Source organism: Arachis stenosperma, chromosome 3 (assembly GCF_014773155.1).
Source record: "Arachis stenosperma cultivar V10309 chromosome 3, arast.V10309.gnm1.PFL2, whole genome shotgun sequence".
NCBI classification, from domain to species: domain Eukaryota; kingdom Viridiplantae; phylum Streptophyta; class Magnoliopsida; order Fabales; family Fabaceae; genus Arachis; species Arachis stenosperma.
Window position 1 is genome coordinate 93,270,909 of NC_080379.1, and position 18,569 is coordinate 93,289,477.

The 18,569-nt window shown below is 40.4% G+C and overlaps 1 protein-coding gene and 1 non-coding gene across 2 annotated transcripts; one reads left to right on the plus strand and one right to left on the minus strand.

Annotated features, from left to right (window-relative positions):
* Positions 1-2,424: 2,424 nt before the first annotated feature.
* LOC130972657 (small nucleolar RNA R71) lies at positions 2,425-2,532 on the minus strand. Its single transcript, XR_009083821.1, has one exon. It is a non-coding gene; the product is annotated as a small nucleolar RNA R71 (small nucleolar RNA).
* A 10,958-nt stretch (positions 2,533-13,490) lies between these two features.
* On the plus strand, positions 13,491-14,477 carry LOC130966397 (uncharacterized). Its single transcript, XM_057891194.1, has one exon. The coding sequence runs from the start codon at positions 13,491-13,493 to the stop codon at positions 14,475-14,477; it is 987 nt and encodes a 328-aa protein (XP_057747177.1).
* Positions 14,478-18,569: the final 4,092 nt, after the last annotated feature.

Below are 18,569 nucleotides of genomic sequence, written 5' to 3' on the forward strand. Positions count from 1 at the left end.
TCCGGCCTGATCGAGAACCGACAGATGGATAGCCGTGCCGTGACAGGGTGCGTTGAACATTTTCACTGAGAGGATGGGAGGTAGCCACTGACAATGGTGAAACCCTTGCATAAGCTTGCCATGGAAAGGAGTAAGAAGGATTGGATGAAGACAGTAGGAAAGCAGAGAGACGGAAGGGACAAGCATCTTCACACGCTTATCTGAAGCTCTCACCAATGATATACATAAGTATCTCTATCCTTATCTTTATGTTTTATTCATATTTCATCTATACCCATTTGAGTCTGCCTGACTAAGATTTACAAGGTGACCATAGCTTGCTTCATACCAACAATCTCCATGGGATCGACCCTTACTCGCGCAAGGTTTATTACTTGGACGACCCAGTGCACTTGCTGGTTAGTTGTGCAAAGTTGTGTTTATGCCATGGTATTGAGCACCAAGTTTTTGGGGCCATTACTAGGGATTATTTGAGTTGTGAAAAGTAGTGATCACAATTTCGCACACCAAGTTTTTGGCGCCGTTGCCGGGGATTGTTTTGTGTATGGACAACTGACGGTTCATCTTGTTGCTTGGATTAGGTATTTTTCAGAGTTCTTAAAAATGAATTCTAGAGTTTCATGACGATCTGTTGAAATCTGGCTGGCTGAGAAGCCATGTCTAATCTTATTGGACCGAGGTTTCAACTGATCATCACAAGAGCTTGTTGATTTCTATCAATCTTGCTATTGGATCGATGATCTGCTAAGGCTTGGCTGGCCATTGGCCATGTCTAGTGTTTTGGACCGAAGCTTTCTTTGAAAGCTTGGCTGGTTGTGAAGCCATGTCTAATTCCTGGACCGAAGTCTTAGACTAGCATTGCAATGATTCCTGGAATCCAAATTGAGAATTCTGAAACCTTTATTTTCTATTTTCATATAATTTTCGAAAAAGCACAAAAAAATTACAAAATCATAAAAAAACCAAAAATATTTTATGTTTCTTGTTTGAGTCTAGTGTCTAATTTTAAGTTTGGTGTCTTGCATGCATTATTTATTTGATCTTGGTTCTATTTTCAAGTCAATAGTACAAGGAACTGAAGATTCAGAACATGCAGCAGAGAAATTACACAGAAAAAGCTGGGCGTTCAAAACGCCCAGTGAAGAAGGACAGACTGGCGTTTAAACGCCAGCCAGGGTGCCTGGTTGGGCATTTAACGCCCAAAAAGGTAGTGCATTGGGCGTTAAACGCCAGAATGTGCACCATTCTGGGCGTTTAACACCAGGATGGCACAAGATGGAAGATTCTGTTTTTAATTCAGATTTTTTTTCAAGTTTTCAAAGTTTTTCAAAATCAAATCTTTTTCAAATCAAATCTTTTCAATCAAATGTTTTCAAAATCAATTTCTTTCCTTTTTCAAAGATACTTGCTAACAATTAATGATTTGATTGAACAATTCAAGTATGCTGCCTTTTCTGTTGAGAAAGGTTTAATGTTTGAATCATATCTTTTCTTGTTAGGCAAGTCATTAATTTTTAAAATCAAATCTTTTTAAAATTGTTTTCAATCATATCTTTTTAATCACATCTTTTTCAAAAATAGTTTTCAATCATATTTTTTTTTTCAAAAATCACTTGATTTCTTTCCCACTCTTGGTTTTCGAAAATCAATTAAAGTTTTTCAAAATGTTTTTAAAATCTTTTTAACTTAATTTTCGAAATTTCTTCCCCTCTTCTCACATCCTTCTATTTATGGAGTACCACTCCTCCTCAATGCACAATTCGAACTCTATCTGACTAAGTTCGAATTCTTCTCCTTCTTCCCTATATTTTTCTTCTTTTCTGACACCTCAAGGAATCTCTATACTATGACATAGAGGATTCCATATTTTCTTGTTCTCTTCTCTTTCATATGAGCAGGAGCAAAGACAAAGGCATTCTTGTTGAAGCTGACCCTGAACCTGAAAGGACCTTGAAGCGAAAGCTAAGAGAAGCTAAGGCACAACTCTTTGTAGAGGACCTAACAGAAATCTTCAAAGAAGAAGAACCCATGGCAGCCGAAAACAACAACAATGCAAGGAAGGTGCTGGGTGACTTTACTGCACCTACTCCCGACTTCTATGGGAGAAGCATCTCTATCCCTGCCATTGGAGCAAACAACTTTGAGCTTAAGCCTCAATTAGTTTCTCTAATACAACAGAATTGCAAGTTCCATGGACTTCCATTAGAAGATCCTCATCAGTTCTTAGCTGAATTCTTGCAAATCTGTGACACTGTCAAGACTAATGGGGTTGACCCTGAGGTCTACAGACTTATGCTATTCCCTTTTGCTGTAAGAGACAGAGCTAGGACATGGTTGGACTCACAACCTAAAGAAAGCCTGGACTCATGGGAAAAGCTAGTCAATGCCTTCTTGGCAAAGTTCTTTCCACCTCAAAAATTGAGTAAGCTTAGAGTGGAAGTCCAAACCTTCAGACAGAAGGATGGAGAATCCCTCTATGAAGCTTGGGAAAGATACAAACAATTGATCAGAAAATGTCCTTCTGACATGCTTTCTGAATGGAGCATCATAGGTATTTTCTATGATGGTCTCTCTGAACTATCCAAGATGTCTTTGGATAGCTCTGCTGGAGGATCTCTTCATCTGAAGAAGACGCCTACAGAAGCTCAAGAGCTAATTGAAATGGTTGCAAATAACCAATTCATGTACACTTCTGAAAGGAATCCTGTGAACAATGGGACTAATCAGAAGAAAGGAGTTCTTGAGATTGATACTCTGAATGCCATATTGGCTCAGAATAAAATATTGACTCAACAAGTCAATTTGATTTCTCAAAGTCTGTCTGGAATGCAAAATGCACCAAGCAGTAGTAAGGATGCTTCATCTGAAGAAGAAGCCTATGATCCTGAGAACCCTTCAATGGAAGAGGTGAATTACATGGGAGAACCCTATGGAAACACCTATAATTCTTCATGGAGAAATCATCCAAATTTCTCATGGAAGGATCAACAGAGACCTCAACAAGGTTTCAACAACAATAATGGTGGAAGGAACAGGTTTAGCAATGGCGAGCCTTTTCCATCATCTTCTCAGCAACAGACAGAGAATTCTAAGCAGAACCACTCTGACTTAGCAACCATGGTCTCTGATCTAATCAAAACCACTCAAAGTTTCATGACTGAAACAAGGTCCTCCATTAGGAATTTGGAGGCACAAGTGGGACAGCTGAGCAAGAAAGTTACTGAACTCCCTCCTAGTACCCTCCCAAGCAATACAGAAGAAAATCCAAAAGGAGAGTGCAAGGCCATGAACATGGCCGAATCTGGAGAGGAAGGAGAGGCAGTGAACGCCACTGAGGGAGACCTCAATGGACGTCTACTGGCCTCCACTGAGTTCCCCAATGAGGAACCATGGGAATCTGAGGCTCAAAATGAGACCATAGAGATTCCATTGGACTTACTTCTGCCATTCATGAGCTCTGATGAGTATTCTTCCTCTGAAGAGGATGAGTATGTCACTGAAGAGCTAGTTGCTAAATACCTTGGAGCAATCATGAAGCTAAATGACAAGTTATTTGGTAATGAGACTTGGGAGAATGAACCTCCTTTGCTCACCAAAGAACTGGATGACTTGTCTAGGCAGAAATTACCTCAAAAGAGACAGGACCCTGGGAAGTTTTCCATACCTTGTACCATAGGCACCATGACCTTCAAGAAGGCTCTATGTGACTTAGGGTCAAGTGTAAACCTCACGCCTCTCTCTGTAATGGAGAAGCTAGGGATCTTTGAGGTACAAGCTGCAAGAATCTCACTAGAGATGGCAGACAATTCAAGAAAACAAGCTTATGGACTTGTAGAGGATGTTTCGGTAAAGATTGAAGACCATTACATCCCTGCTGATTTCATAGTCCTAGAGACTGGGAAATGCATGGATGAATCCATCATCCTTGGCAGACCCCTTCCTAGCCATAGCAAAGGCTGTGATTGATGTTGATGGAGGTGAACTGATCATTCAAGTGAATGAAGAATCCTTTGTGTTTAAGGCTCAAGGATATTCCTCTGTCACCATGGAGAAGAAGCATGAAGAGCTCCTCTCAAATCAAAGTCAAACAGAGCCCCCACAGTCAAACTCTAAGTTTGGTGTTGGGAGGCCACAACCAAACTCTAAGTTTGGTGTTGGGAAGTTCCAACATTGCTCTGAGTATCTGTGAGGCTCCATGAGAGCCCTCTGTCAAGCTACTGACATTAAAGAAGCGCTTGTTGGGAGGCAACCCAATGTTATATTTTATCTATTTTCTTTTGTTATTTTATGTTTTTTTGTAGGTTGATGATCATAAGAAGTCACAAAATCAATTGAAAAAGCAAAAACAGAATGAAAAACAGCAAGAAAAACAGCACACCCTGGAGGAAGGCCTTGCTGGCGTTTAAACGCCAGTAAGAGTAGCAGTTGGGCGTTTAACGCCCAGTCTGGCACCATTCTGGGCGTTTAACGCCAGAAAGGGGCACCAGACTGGCGTTAAACGCCAGGAAAGGGCAAGAACCTGGCGTTAAACGCCAGAAATGGGCACCAGCCCGGCGTTTAACGACAGAATTGGCTCAAAACGCGTTTTTGCATGCCATTTGGTGCAGGGATGACTTTTCCTTGACACCACAGGATCTGTGGACCCCACAGGATCCCCACCAACCCCACCACACTCTCTCTTCTTCACCCATTCACCAATTACCTCAATACCTCTTCCCCAAAAACCCTTCACCTATCAAATCCCATCTTTCTCTTCACCACTCACATCCATCCTTCATAAAACCCCACCTACCTCACCCTTCAAATTCAAACCACTTTCCCGACATGAGATCCGAAGAAGAGGTTGGGAAGTTCTTACCAACCCCATTCAACAAGTCGGAATCTTAATGGTTCAAGAGTTCTATGCCAATGCATGGATCACCAAAAACCATGATCAAAGTGTGAACCCGGATCCAAAGAATTGGCTTACTATGGTTCGGGGGAAATACTTGGATTTTAGTCCGGAAAATGTGAGGTTGGCATTCAACTTGCCTATGATGCAAGGAGATGAACATCCTTACACTAGAAGGGTCAACTTTGATCAAAGGTTGGACCAAGTCCTCACTGACATTTGTGAAGAGGGCGCCCAATGGAAGAGAGATTCAAGAGGGAAGCCGGTTCAACTAAGAAGGCATGACCTCAAGCCCATGCCTAGAGGATGGTTGGAGTTTATCCAACGCTCAATCATTCCCACTATCCACCGGTCCGAAGTTACTCTAGACCGGGCCATCATGATTCATAGCATCATGATTGGAGAAGAAGTGGAAGTTCATGAGGTTATAGCCCAAGAACTCTATAAGGTGGCGGACAAGTCCTCCACCTTAGCAAGGTTAGCCTTTCCTCACCTCATTTGTCACCTCTGTTATTCAGTAGGAGTTGACATAGAAGGAGACATCCTCATTGATGAGGATAAGACCATCACTAAGAAAAGGATGGAACAAACAAGAGACCCCTCTCATCATGAGATCCCTGAGATACCTCAAGGGATGCACTTTCCTCCACAAGACTATTGGGAGCAACTAAACACCTCCCTAGGAGAATTGAGTTCCAACATGGGACAACTAAGGATGGAGCACCAAGAACATTCCATCCTCCTCCATGAAATTAAAGAAGATCAAAGAATCATGAGAGAGGAGCAACAAAGACAAGGAAGAGATATTGAGGAGCTCAAGCACTCCATAAGACCTTCAAGAGGAAGAACAAGCCGCCATCACTAAGGTGGACCCATTCTTTAATCTCCTTGTTCTCTATTTTCTTGTTTTTCGAAAAATTATGCTTTATGTTTATCCATGTTTGTGTCTTATGATCATTAGTGTCTATGCCTTAAAGTTATGAATGTCCTATGAATCCATCACCTTTCTTAAATAAACAATGTTCTTAATTGAAAAAGAGAAGAATTGCATGAATTTCAAATTTTATAACAGATTAATTATATTGATGTGGTGGCAATACTTTTTGTTCTCTGAATGTATGCTTGAACAGTGCATATATCTTTTGAATTTGTGGTTCATGAATGTTGGCTCTTGAAAGAATGATGAAAAAGGAGACATGTTACTGAGGATCTGAAAAATCATAAAAATGATTCTTGAAGCAAGAAAAAGCAGTGAATACAAAAAAAAGAAGAAGCAAAAAAAAAAAAAAGAAAAAAGGGAGAAAAAGAAAAAGAAAGAAAAAGAAAGAAATAAAGTTGTGATCCAAGGCAAAAAGAGTGTGCTTAAGAACCCTGGACACCTCTAATGGGGGACTCTAGCAAAGCTGAGTCACAATCTGAAAAGGTTCACCCAATTATGTGTCTGTGGCATGTATGTATCCGGTGGTAATACTGGAAGACAGAGTGCTTTGGGCCACGGCCAAGACTCATAAAGTAGCTGTGTTCAAGAATCATCATACTTAACTAGGAGAATCAATGACACTATCTGGATTCTGAGTTCCTAAAGAAGCCAATCATTCTAAATTTCAAAGGATAAAGTGAGATGCCAAAACTATTCAGAGGCAAAAAGCTAAAAGCCCCGCTCATCTAATTAATACTGATCTTCATAGATGTTTTTGGAGTTCATTGCATATTCTCTTCTTTTTATCTTATTTGATTTTCAGTTGCTTGAGGACAAGCAACAATTTAAGTTTGGTGTTGTGATGAGCGGATAATTTGTACGCTTTTTGGCATTGTTTTTAGTATGTTTTTAGTAGTTTTAGTTGAGTTCTTAGTATATTTTTATTAGTTTTTAGTTAAAATTCACTTTTCTGGACTTTACTATGAGTTTGTGTGTTTTTCTGTGATTTCAGGTATTTTCTGACTGAAATTGAGGGACCTGAGCAAAAATCTGATTCAGAGACTGAAAAGGACTGCAGATGCTGTTGGATTCTGACCTCCCTGCACTCGAAGTGGATTTTTTCGAGCTACAGAAGCCCAATTGGCGCACTCTCAACGGCGTTGGAAAGTAGACATCCTGGGCTTTCCAGAAATATATGATAGTCCATACTTTGCCCAAGATTTGATGGCCCAAACCGGCGTTCAAAGTCACCCTCAGAATTCCCAGCGTTAAACGCCGGAACTGGCACAAGAATGGGAGTTAAACGCCCAAACTGGCACCAAAGCTGGCGTTTAACTCCAAGAAGAGTCTCTACACGAAAATGCTTCATTGTTCTGCCCAAGCACACACCAAGTGGGCCCGGAAGTGGATTTTTATGTCATTTACTCATCTTTGTACACCTTAGGCTACTAGTTTCCTATAAGTAGGACCTTTTATTATTGTATTAGGGGGATCTGATCTTTGGAATCTTTTGATCTTTAGATCTTTTGATCACTTTGTGAGGCTGGCCATTCGGCCATGCCTAGACCTTGTTCTTATGTATTTTCAACGGTGGAGTTTCTACACACCATAGATTAAGGTGTGGAGCTCTGCTGTACCTCGAGTATTAATGCAATTACTATTGTTCTTCTATTCAATTCAGCTTGTTCTTGTTCCAAGATATCACTTGTTCTTCAACTTGATGAATGTGATGATCCGTGACACTCATCATCATTCTCACCTATGAACGTGTGACTGACAACCACCTCCGTTCTACCTTAGATTGGGTGAATATCTCTTGGATTCCTGATACACGATGCATGGTTGATCGCCTGACAACCGAGTGCTCGCCTGACAAATGAGCCAGCCATTCCGTGAGATCATAGTCTTCGTGGTATAGGCAAGAACTGATGGCGGCATTCAAGAGAATCCGGAAGGTCTAACCTTGTCTGTGGTATTCTGAGTAGGATTCAATGATTGAATGACTGTGACGTGCTTCAAACTCCTGAGGGCGGGGCGTTAGTGATAGATGCAAAAGAATCACTGGATTCTATTCCGGCCTGATCGAGAACCGACAGATGGATAGCCGTGCCGTGACAGGGTGCGTTGAACATTTCCACTGAGAGGATGGGAGGTAGCCACTGACAACGGTGAAACCCTTGCATAAGCTTGCCATGGAAAGGAGTAAGAAGGATTGGATGAAGACAGTAGGAAAGCAGAGAGACGGAAGGGACAAGCATCTTCACACGCTTATCTGAAGCTCTCACCAATGATATACATAAGTATCTCTATCCTTATCTTTATGTTTTATTCATATATCATCTATACCCATTTGAGTCTGCCTGACTAAGATTTACAAGATGACCATAGCTTGCTTCATACCAACAATCTCCGTGGGATCGACCCTTACTCGCGTAAGGTTTATTACTTGGACGACCCAGTGCACTTGCTGGTTAGTTGTGCAAAGTTGTGTTTATGCCATGGTATTGACCACCAAGTTTTTGGGGCCATTACTAGGGATTATTTGAGTTGTGAAAAGTAGTGATCACAATTTCGCACACCAATGAACTTGGAGACATGAAGGCCAAACAGTAGCAACAAGAGGAAGAGATTCATGGATTGTGGAATATGGTTTAGTTATTAGAAAATACTTATGTAAGATATAATATTAAGTTTTTCGTAGAGTATAAGTAGTAAATTTTAAGTGGTCTCTTGCTTATTTTGATATGACTATGCTTAATTTGGTGTGAGATGTATGAATATTCAAAATTAATTTCATTTTAATACTTTTGGTTCTTTATAAATATATTTTGTTTATAGATAATTTTTATTATTTAAATAAATTTAGTATAATTTTATACTTATTTTTATTTTATTTTATTTAATTCATTTAATTAAAAATACAAAATTATATATGTAATTATATTATTAAATATTATATTGTATAAAAAATTATTGGAATATTAATTATATATATATATATATATATTAAAAATTAAAAAAAAATAATGAGGGACCTAAGGCTACACTTATATAAAGTAGCTATAAGTATACTATTTGTTACGTTTATAAAGTGATGCAGTAGCCTTGAAAAGTGTAGCCTATTCTTTTGAATTCTGGTAACCATTAGTGCTGAAAAGCGTAGCCTTTGGTCCTGGACAGCATCACTTGAAAAGCGTAGCCTATTCCCAAACGCCAAAAGCGTAGCCCTTGGTGCAGAAAAGCGTAGCCTTTGAGAATAGGCAACAGCTGAATAGGAATCACCCCAAAAAGCATAGCCGTAGCCCAAAAAGCGTAGCCGTAGCCTAAGGCATCATTTTTTTCACTTTTGGCTACACTTTTCAAGTGTACCTGAATGGGTATTTTTCTTGTAGTGCAATATGGATTAATTAAGGTTGGAACTTCAAGAGCACTCTATCATTCTCCATGAAATTAGAGAAGATCAAAGAGCAATGAGGGAGGAGCAACAAAGGCAAGGAAGAGACATAAAAGAGCTCAAGGACATCATTGGTTCTTCAAGAAGAAAGTGATGCAAGGGCATCTTGGCCAGTTTCACTGACTTTTTCTTTACTGTTTTTAGGGTAGTTTCATGCATTTCCTTAGGAAATAAGCTAGTTTTGGATAGATATTCACTTACACCTTGATTCAAGCATACATTGTGCATTTTACATGATTTCATGAGGATTTTGCATGAATTTAGTGACAAAATTGTATGTTGCATTATCCATGACTTGGACTATAACTTTGATGCACTCTATTGCTTGATTTCAGCACCAAAGGAAGCAGGGAAGAACCACTTAGCAGTCACGTTAATCTAATTAACGTGGCCACTAATGTGGAATGGGAGGTAACTTGCAAAGTTAATGAGAAAAGTGATTGCCAATAACGCTCTCGAAGCCATCATTGCCCACGTTAAGAGTCACGTTAACTAAGTTAACGTGAGCTCTAACGTGAAGAAAGGATTTTGAGCCAACGTTAGTGACACTTAACATTATCACTAACGTTGGCCAATGATCATAAGTGGCCACGTTAGAGTCCACGTTAACTTGGTTAACGTGGCCTCTAACGTCAACAAGGGGAAGGAAGCCAACGTTAGTGACATTCAACATTGTCACCAATGTTGGCCTAAGGTGCAATGTACCACGTTAACTTCCACGTTAACTTGGTTAACGTGGGAGCTAACGTGAGAGGCAAGAATGGTCGACAACGTTAGTGACACCCAACATTGTCACTAACGTTGGAAGCAACCACAAAACCCCAAGAAGCCACGTTAACCTAGTTAACGTGGAAGCTAACGGCAATGAGTGAAAGATGAGCCAATGTTAGTGACACTCAACATTGTCACTAACGTTGGAAATGGTTTGCAAAGCCACGTTAGAAGCCACGTTAACCTAGTTAACGTGGACTCTAACGTGAATAGGGGCATATTGGAACGTTAGTGACAATGTTGAGTGTCACTAACGTTCTCGAAGATTGGCATGCCTACGTTAAAAGAGCCACGTTAACTAAGTTAACGTGGACTCTAACGTGGGAAAGGGGGAGGCTCTCAACGTTATTGGGAAAGTTGAGTCCCAATAACGTGTGCGAAGGACAAAGAGGCAACGTTAGTGGCAACGTTTGTGCCACTAACGTTGAAGTTAACGTGGCCTTTACTTGGGTAAGAAACGTTAGTGAAAAAGTTGAATGACACTAACGTTTTCGAACCCATTTTCTCACTGAATGTTAACACCTCTAATGTCTTGAGCTAAAGTTTCTGCCCACTTCACACTTTCTCTCTGCAAGTAAAACCAAGCCCAAATGAAGAAAAGAACTGCTTCAAACTCAAGATCCAAAGGCCCAAGACTTGAAGAACCAACTAGAAGCTGAGAAGAGTAGTATATATAGGAGTAGCTTTGAATTATTAGGGAGTTCGGGAGGTTGGAAGGAAAGCACTACTCTCTGTATTTTACTCTGCTTTTCTAGTTCCATGATGTAATCTCCATCTTTGTTTTCATTTTCTAGAGCTATGAAAAACTAAACCCCTTTCATTGGGTTAGGGAGCTTTGTTGTAATTTAATGGATCAATACTAGTTTTCATTATTCTTCTTCTATCTTTTCTCTTGATTTTACTTGAAAGCTTTCGATCTTCATCCCATTGGGTAGTTATCTTGGAAAAGGAGCTATTCAAACTTGGATCTCTTCTGAGCCTTGAAAGAGGAATGAAGAGATCAAGCTAGAAATGCTTTCTCATGCTGGACCAAATTGGGTTTGGATGGATATGTGACAATAATCCTCTCAATACTTGATTTGGGAAATGCATGTGGTATAATCAGTGACCACACTTCATCTCTTCTCATGAGCAATTGACCAAGGAATTGGCTCTTGATCAAGATTTGAGAGATTGAATTACAAGAAATTGTAATTCAATCAATTAAGATTGCCAAGGAGATCAATGATTGCATTGATTGAGGAAGAGATGAAAATGAACTTGATCTGGAGAATTGCAACATCTCCTGCACCCAATGAATTCCCCAATTCTGATCTCACCCATTCTCTTTAATTTCTGCATTTACTTTCATGAGCAAACACCCCATTCCCATTTATAATTCTGCAATTTATTTTCAGTCATTTACTTCCAGTTCTTCAATTCTAGCATTTACTTTTTCGTCATTTACATTCCAGCATTTTATTTTCTGCAACTCTCAACCCAAATTCTGAATTAGCTCAACTAAAACATTCTTCCAATTAAAGTTGCTTGATCAATCAATCCCTCTGGGATTCGACCTCACTCTATTGTGAGTTTTTACTTGACGACAAATTCGGTACACTTGCCGAAGGAAATTTGTTGAGAGATAATTTCCATCTGCATCAAGTTTATGGCGCCGTTGCCAGGGATTGATTGTGCATCAACAATGATTAAATTAGAAGATCACTAGATTGAGCATTTTTTGTTTTGTTGATTTAATTTTCTGTTTGAGTAATTTACTTTCTGTCTTAGTTAATTTCTCCCCTTCCCCCTCTACTCTTTCGTTTTCCTTGTTATTTACCCTTCATTTTGCTAACCCGCTAACTGTTTGATATATTGTATCACTCACAACTAACAGTAATTCTGACAGCAATACTATCTGCACATATTGTTACTTGTTTGCACTTGTTGATTGTATGACAGGGAGAAGAAGCGGGGCTTCAACTTCCTTCGATTCTGAACCAGAGAGGACCCTCCTTAGATTAAGGAGGGAAGCAAGAGGGAAACGTGCAATCGGTGCTGAAGAGGAGGAGGAACACTTTGAACTAAACATGGAAGGCAACATAGAAAACCAACATAAAGAAGAGGCTAATAACCATGGGGGAGAAGGTAGAGCAAATCATGTTGGGGAAGATAGAAGAGTGTTAAGCTCTTATATCAATCCCAACCCAGGCAACTGTGGGAGCAGCATTCAGAAGCCCACCATACATGCCAACAATTTCGAGCTAAAACCTCAGCTCATCACTCTTGTGCAGAATAATTGCTCATTTGGAGGAGGTGCTCAAGAAGATCCGAATCAACACTTGACCATCTTCTTGAGGATTTGTGACACAGTGAAGTCCAATGGAGTCCACCAGGATGTCTACAGGCTGCTCTTGTTCCCTTTCTCACTCAAGGACAAGGCATTCAAATGGCTCGAATCCTTCCCAAAAGAAAGCCTGACAAACTGGGAGGAGGTAGTGAACAAGTTTTTGGCAAGGTTTTACCCCCCGCAAAGGATCAATAGGCTGAGAACTGAAGTACAGACGTTCAGACAGCAAGATGGGGAGACACTTTATGAAGCTTCGGAAAGGTTCAAAGACCTAACAAGAAGGTGTCCACCAAATATGTTTAATGAATGGGTGCAGTTGCATATCTTCTATGAAGGCTTGTCATATGAATCAAAGAAGGCAGTAGATCATTCCTCTAGAGGATCCTTGAACAAGAAGAAGACCATTGAAGAAGCCATAGATGTCATTGAAACTGTAGTTGAGAATGACTACTTCTATGCTTCCGAAAGAGGGAACACTAAGGGAGTAATGGAGCTAAACAATGTAGATGCTCTGCTGGCACAGAACAAGCTCATTACCAAGCAGTTAGCTGACCTCACCAAGAAGATGGAGAGGAACCAAGTGGCAGCAATCACCACCTCATCAACAACCCAAGAAGAAGTTGAAGAAGAGGACCTTGAGCAAGCCAACTACATTGGGAATTTACCTAGACAGAACCATGATCCATACTCCAAGACATACAACTCTGGATGGAGGAACCACCCAAACTTTGGGTGGGAGAATCAGCAAGAGAAAAGCCAAGACCAGAGACGTTACAACTCCAACAACAATGCAGCTCATCAACAATTCACACAGAGGACATACCAATACCCCCACAATAACACTTCTCATCCTTCCACCTCTAATCTGAATTTACCATCAATTGATGACAGACTCTCTAAGCTTGAAACCTTACTTGAAGGAATATGCCAAGAGATTCAAGAAGACAAGGTGTTCAAAGAAGAGGTGCGAGCTAACATTAAGAACCAAGGAGAGACCATCAAGAAGTTAGAATTCCAAGTGGGATGCTTAGCGGAAAAGATTCCCAAACCTACTGATGTCTTCCCAAGTGACACGGAGAAAAACCCAAGAAGTGAAGCAAAGAAAGTAAGATGGGAAGATTGCAAAATGGTCACTACAAGTGATCAAGAGGATGAAGACGAGCTAAGCAACCTCTCCCAACAGCCTGAAAATAACTCAACAGATGAGGAGGATAAAGATCACCAAGAACCAGAAATCTCACAACAAGAGTTGCTGAAGCTCTATGCACCATTTCCCCAATTGCTCAATGGTGCTGTGGGGAAGAGAATATACTCAAGGTTCTTAGACTTGTTTGCATCTCTGCATTTGAACATACCATTCATCAAGGCCATACAACAAATGCCTGCATTCATCAAGTACATGAAGGAACTTCTTCCCAGGAAAAGCTCACTCAAAGGAGGGCAAACTATAGTGTTAAACAAGGAATGTAGTGCCCTTATTCAACTTGAATTGCCTGCAAAAAGAAGAGACCCAGGGAGTTTTCACATCCCCTGTGCCATAGGGGAAACAATGTTTGACAGAGCACTCTGTGACTTAGGGGCAAGTATCAACTTACTGCCCCTATCCCTGGCGAAGAGGCTGCAGATCAATGAGATAATGCCCACAGATGTGGTCATCAGGCTGGCTGACAAGACTCAAAAGCAAGCAATAGGAGTGGTGGAAAATGTGTTACTAAAGGTTGGGAAATACTTTCTCCCAACAGACTTTGTCATCCTGGACATGGAAGAGAGTCACACTCACCCAGTCATATTGGGGAGACCCTTCCTAGCTACGGCCAGAGCACTCATAGATGTGGAGAAAGGGGAGCTAATATTGAGGATCCATGATGAACGGCTCAGCTTTAATGTCTTCAAACTCTCACAAGAAGAAGACCAAGAACACAAGGAACCAAGTAAAGACCATGATGAGATGCTAAAGGAGGAAGCAAGTACAGAAGCACACCCAACCTATCTGGAGACCCCTTTGGTTAATAAACAAGGGAAACAGCCACTACCACAGCTCAAGAAAAAGTTAGAGGAACCTAAACCCCTAGAGGCATGTGAAGACAACATCACAACTACCGTAGAAAAATAAGTCATCAAGAGCAAGGCAATATCAAAGGACACAAGGAAGAAGGTACCAAGGAAGTGGAGGAACAAAAAGATCCCTATGGAAGACTCCTCTCCAGGAGATAGAATGATCTCAGCTTACTTCCCAGATATCCCCCCTAATCTCCCTACTGTACCATCTCAGTTACCTAAAGTCTTCACAATCAACAGAATTCTCTCCCTGGAACATGTAGAGATCATTGATACAACCAATGGATACAAGTCAACAGCTAGAGGGGAGGACTTCAAGCATTACCAACCACCCTGATGAGGGAGAAACGTCAAGCTAGTGACGCTAAAGAAGCGCTTCATGGGAGGCAACCCATGTTTTATATGCTTTTAGAAGATAGTAAATAAGTAAATATTTATGAATTCAAACCCAAACTTAACACACTCTTGGTGGAATCCTTATTGTGCAGTATACAGTGAAGAACAAGTTTGGTGTTCAAAGCATGCCAAGAAAGCATGAATGCAACTAAGAGCATGCTATTCTTGGAAGCTTTGAACAGAACATTTCATCACAGTGCTCCAAACTAAGTTTGGTGTCACCCCATGGTGCCATCAATATGCATATAAGGACCCACAAACAGTTAGTTAGTTAGTTGGAATTTCATGAATAAACAATTTAATCTTTTCTCATTTTTCTTTTTAATTCTAGCCGTAAAGTTCAATTGTCTTTGGTTTGATATTATTCTCACCTTTCTTATTTTGTCTTTATAGGGAAAAGAAAAGGAGCATTGATGGAGATTGATTGGACAATTAAATAGGGGAGGTTCAGCCACTTCATGAAGAGAACTACACACTTGTCTCAAGAAGGAACGCATGGGGAAACGTTGCCATGCAACATTAAAGAAAGGAGACCCTTTGAAGACCAAACCATTCACTCTCATTAAGTGATGATCCTTGTCATTCCTTCATAGACAACCCCAACCGTCCATCAAGCAACCATTCTTGCAATCCACACCTTCCATTCTCTCATAATCTCCCTATATAAAGGAACCTTAGTGCAGCCTCACTCCTCACATTCAAATCCCCACTCACCACACTCTACACTTTTGGCGTACTAAAATCCTTCATCACAAATTTTCCTAGCCAACCCATTCTTCATCTATCCGTATCCTCAAAACACCTCAAAACAGCAATGCAAATTCATGGTGTCATCAAGCTCCAAGAGGCAGAAGAGGAAGGAACCAATGGAGAACACTCCTTATGATGAAAAGAGGTTCAAAACTGCCTTCCATGAATGAGAATTTGAGCGGATAAAACTCAAAAAGATACTGCCCGAGTTAACCTTCCAAATCAATGAAAACGAATACCCACAGATTCCGAAGAAGATAGAAGAAAGAGGGTGGAAATTGCTCACTAATCCAGAAGGGAAGATCAATGCAAACCTCATCAAGGAATTTTACGCAAATGTGGTAAGAGAAGACAAAACCAGGGACCCAACCTTCAAAAGCTATGTAAGAGGAAAGGAGGTGGACTTCAGCCCAAGTGCTATAATGAGAACTCTTCACCTGAAAGCACCATACTTTGATGAGCCCAGTTATCATACAAGGATAAATAAAAGCCAAGACAATGACGAGCTCACTGAGATCGTAGGTGACATTTGTGTTATAGCAGCTGATTGGGAGAGGTATAAAGATGGGAAACCCAGGTTCATCAAGAGGGGAGACCTTAGCCCAGAAGCCAAAGGCTGGTTTGAACTCGTAAGGAGGTCTATTCTCCCAGCTGCAAATAATTCAGAGGTGAATATTAATCGGGAAACTATGGTACATTGCCTAGTACAAGGTGGAGAAATCAACGTGCATGAACTTATAGCTGAAGAAATTCAAGAGTCAGCTGAGAAGCTTGAATCAGGTGCCAGACTTTGGTACCCCAGCACCATTTTCAGATTGTGCAAAAAGGCCAAGGTGGTCTTTGAGGATAGCAAACCGGACTGGGTGAACCCTGGGAAATTAATGACAGTCGAGCATATGGTCTACACTACACCAGCACAGCAACAAAGAAGGCCACAAATAGGGAAATTAAAAGCAAAAGAAGGAGCTCATCAAGAGGAGTCTCATCAGGAAGAATATCAACAAGAAGAGCATCCTTACTCAGCAGACTTGAATATGACTCACCTTCTAAGAGCTATTGAAGATATGGGAGTGATACATATGAAAGGGCAAGAGCAAATACTGAGCTGGATGAGCCAACAAGAGGTGTGGCAGAAACAACAAATGGAGCAGCAACAGGAACAATACTCCTAGCTCACCCAAACCATCACCCAAGTTACTGAGAGGCAAGAACGTCAAGATAAGCAATTGCAAGAACTCAATCAGCGGTAATTAGCGCAGATGAGAACATTCAATGAGTTCACAGTACTTAATGAAGGACGTCAATTACATAGGGAGGAGTTCAACGTAAACACTCAAGCAAGGTTGAACTACATGTCCAGTAATATGCATCATCTACACTATGCCATCCCTGCATATGATGAGGTCCAAAAAGATTTTGTAGAACAAGAAGAGAGGAAGGTGAAACAGCAAAAGGAAACACTCAAGAAGAAGATGGAAGATGGAGGTTTCTGGAAGAAACTGTTTGGAAAAGGCAAAGGAAGTGGGAGTACAAGCACTCAAGAGGGATACAAGGAAGACAAGCAAGGAAAAGAGCATGGACAACCACAAGAATAAAAGGTGGTGGAGTTCCTTCTTTACTCCATCTTTTTCTATGTTTAAATAAGGAAGATCTTGGATGAAATAGGACATGCTTCCATGTTAGTTTGAATCTTTTCAATTCTGCATTTTAAGTCTATTGCTTAGGTCTATGATTTCTGGTTTAAGTGTCATTGCATCATATCTTTACTTATTGTATGCTTGTCTTTAAAATCAAATGAAGAAGAGAATGTTTGTGTTTCAAAAGACCAGAGTGGAGTTCATAATATGGAGTACTTTTCTAAATCTTTGGTGTAATCATAAGTTAGCTAAGTTGGTTCAACCATGAGGTGGGAAGACAACTATCTATCCTGAACACTTTGATGTGAATACACCCATGAGACTAAGTAAATAGCAATATCCTAATAAGAGAAAGGGAAAGAACACTTAAAGTGAAAAATAAAGGAAAAAGAGTAAGCAATAAGGCTAGGCACCAATGGTTTTAAACTTGAGGCATGTGTCTGTGGTGCTCCTGTGTAAGGGATCTACTTGGATGAATAAGCTCTTAGGGTGCCTTATCACCTGGTAACTTGGGTTAACTAACTCGGGATTATCAGCTGAAAGTCCACTATCAAGAATAACCCTCACTACAGAGCATTTAGTGACCCAAAGAGGTGCTGGACACCAAGGTCTCAAGAAAAGAAAATAAATAAACTATATGCCTGTGGTGTGTATGTATGGGGGAGAGACTTGAGGAAGTAAGTCCGTAGGGGTGTTTCAACACCTAGCACCTTGAACCAACTGGTTCGGGAGTGTTGGCTGAAAGCTTAATTTAAAGAGTTGCCCCCTTATAGAGCACCTAGCCTGAAGAACACAAATAAGCCCTGAAATGACAATAAAAGGATCAATAAAAGTCTCATGGTATGTAAGCAAAACCAGTGTTTTAGAGCATGATAAAGGTCTGAAAGCCAGTAATGGAATGAACCTAAGTTGCTATGCATGAAACCACCATAAAATCAGTAACATGACCTCCACAAGAATAACTCATTTCTCTTGGCATTCCATCCATCATTCCCTTGTTCCAGTACTTGCTTAGGGACAAGCAAGCTTTAAGTTTGGTGTTGTGATGCAAGGGCATCTTGGCCAGTTTCGCTGACCTTTTCTTTACTGTTTTTAGGGTAGTTTCATGCATTTCCTTAGGAAATAAGCTAGTTTTGGGTAGATATTCACTTACACCTTGATTCAAGCATACATTGTGCATTTTACATGATTTCATGAGGATTTTGCATGAATTTAGTGACAAAATTGTATGTTGCATTATCCATGACTTGGACTAGAACTTTGATGCACTCTATTGCTTGATTTCAGGACCAAAGGAAGCAGGGAAGAACCACTTAGCAGTCACGTTAATCTAATTAACGTGGAATGGGAGGTAACTTGCAAAG

Bases quoted from the DNA above. Each gene is read 5' to 3' on its own strand.
- LOC130966397 (XM_057891194.1), top strand. From the start codon at position 13,491: ATGGTCACTACAAGTGATCAAGAGGATGAAGACGAGCTAAGCAACCTC.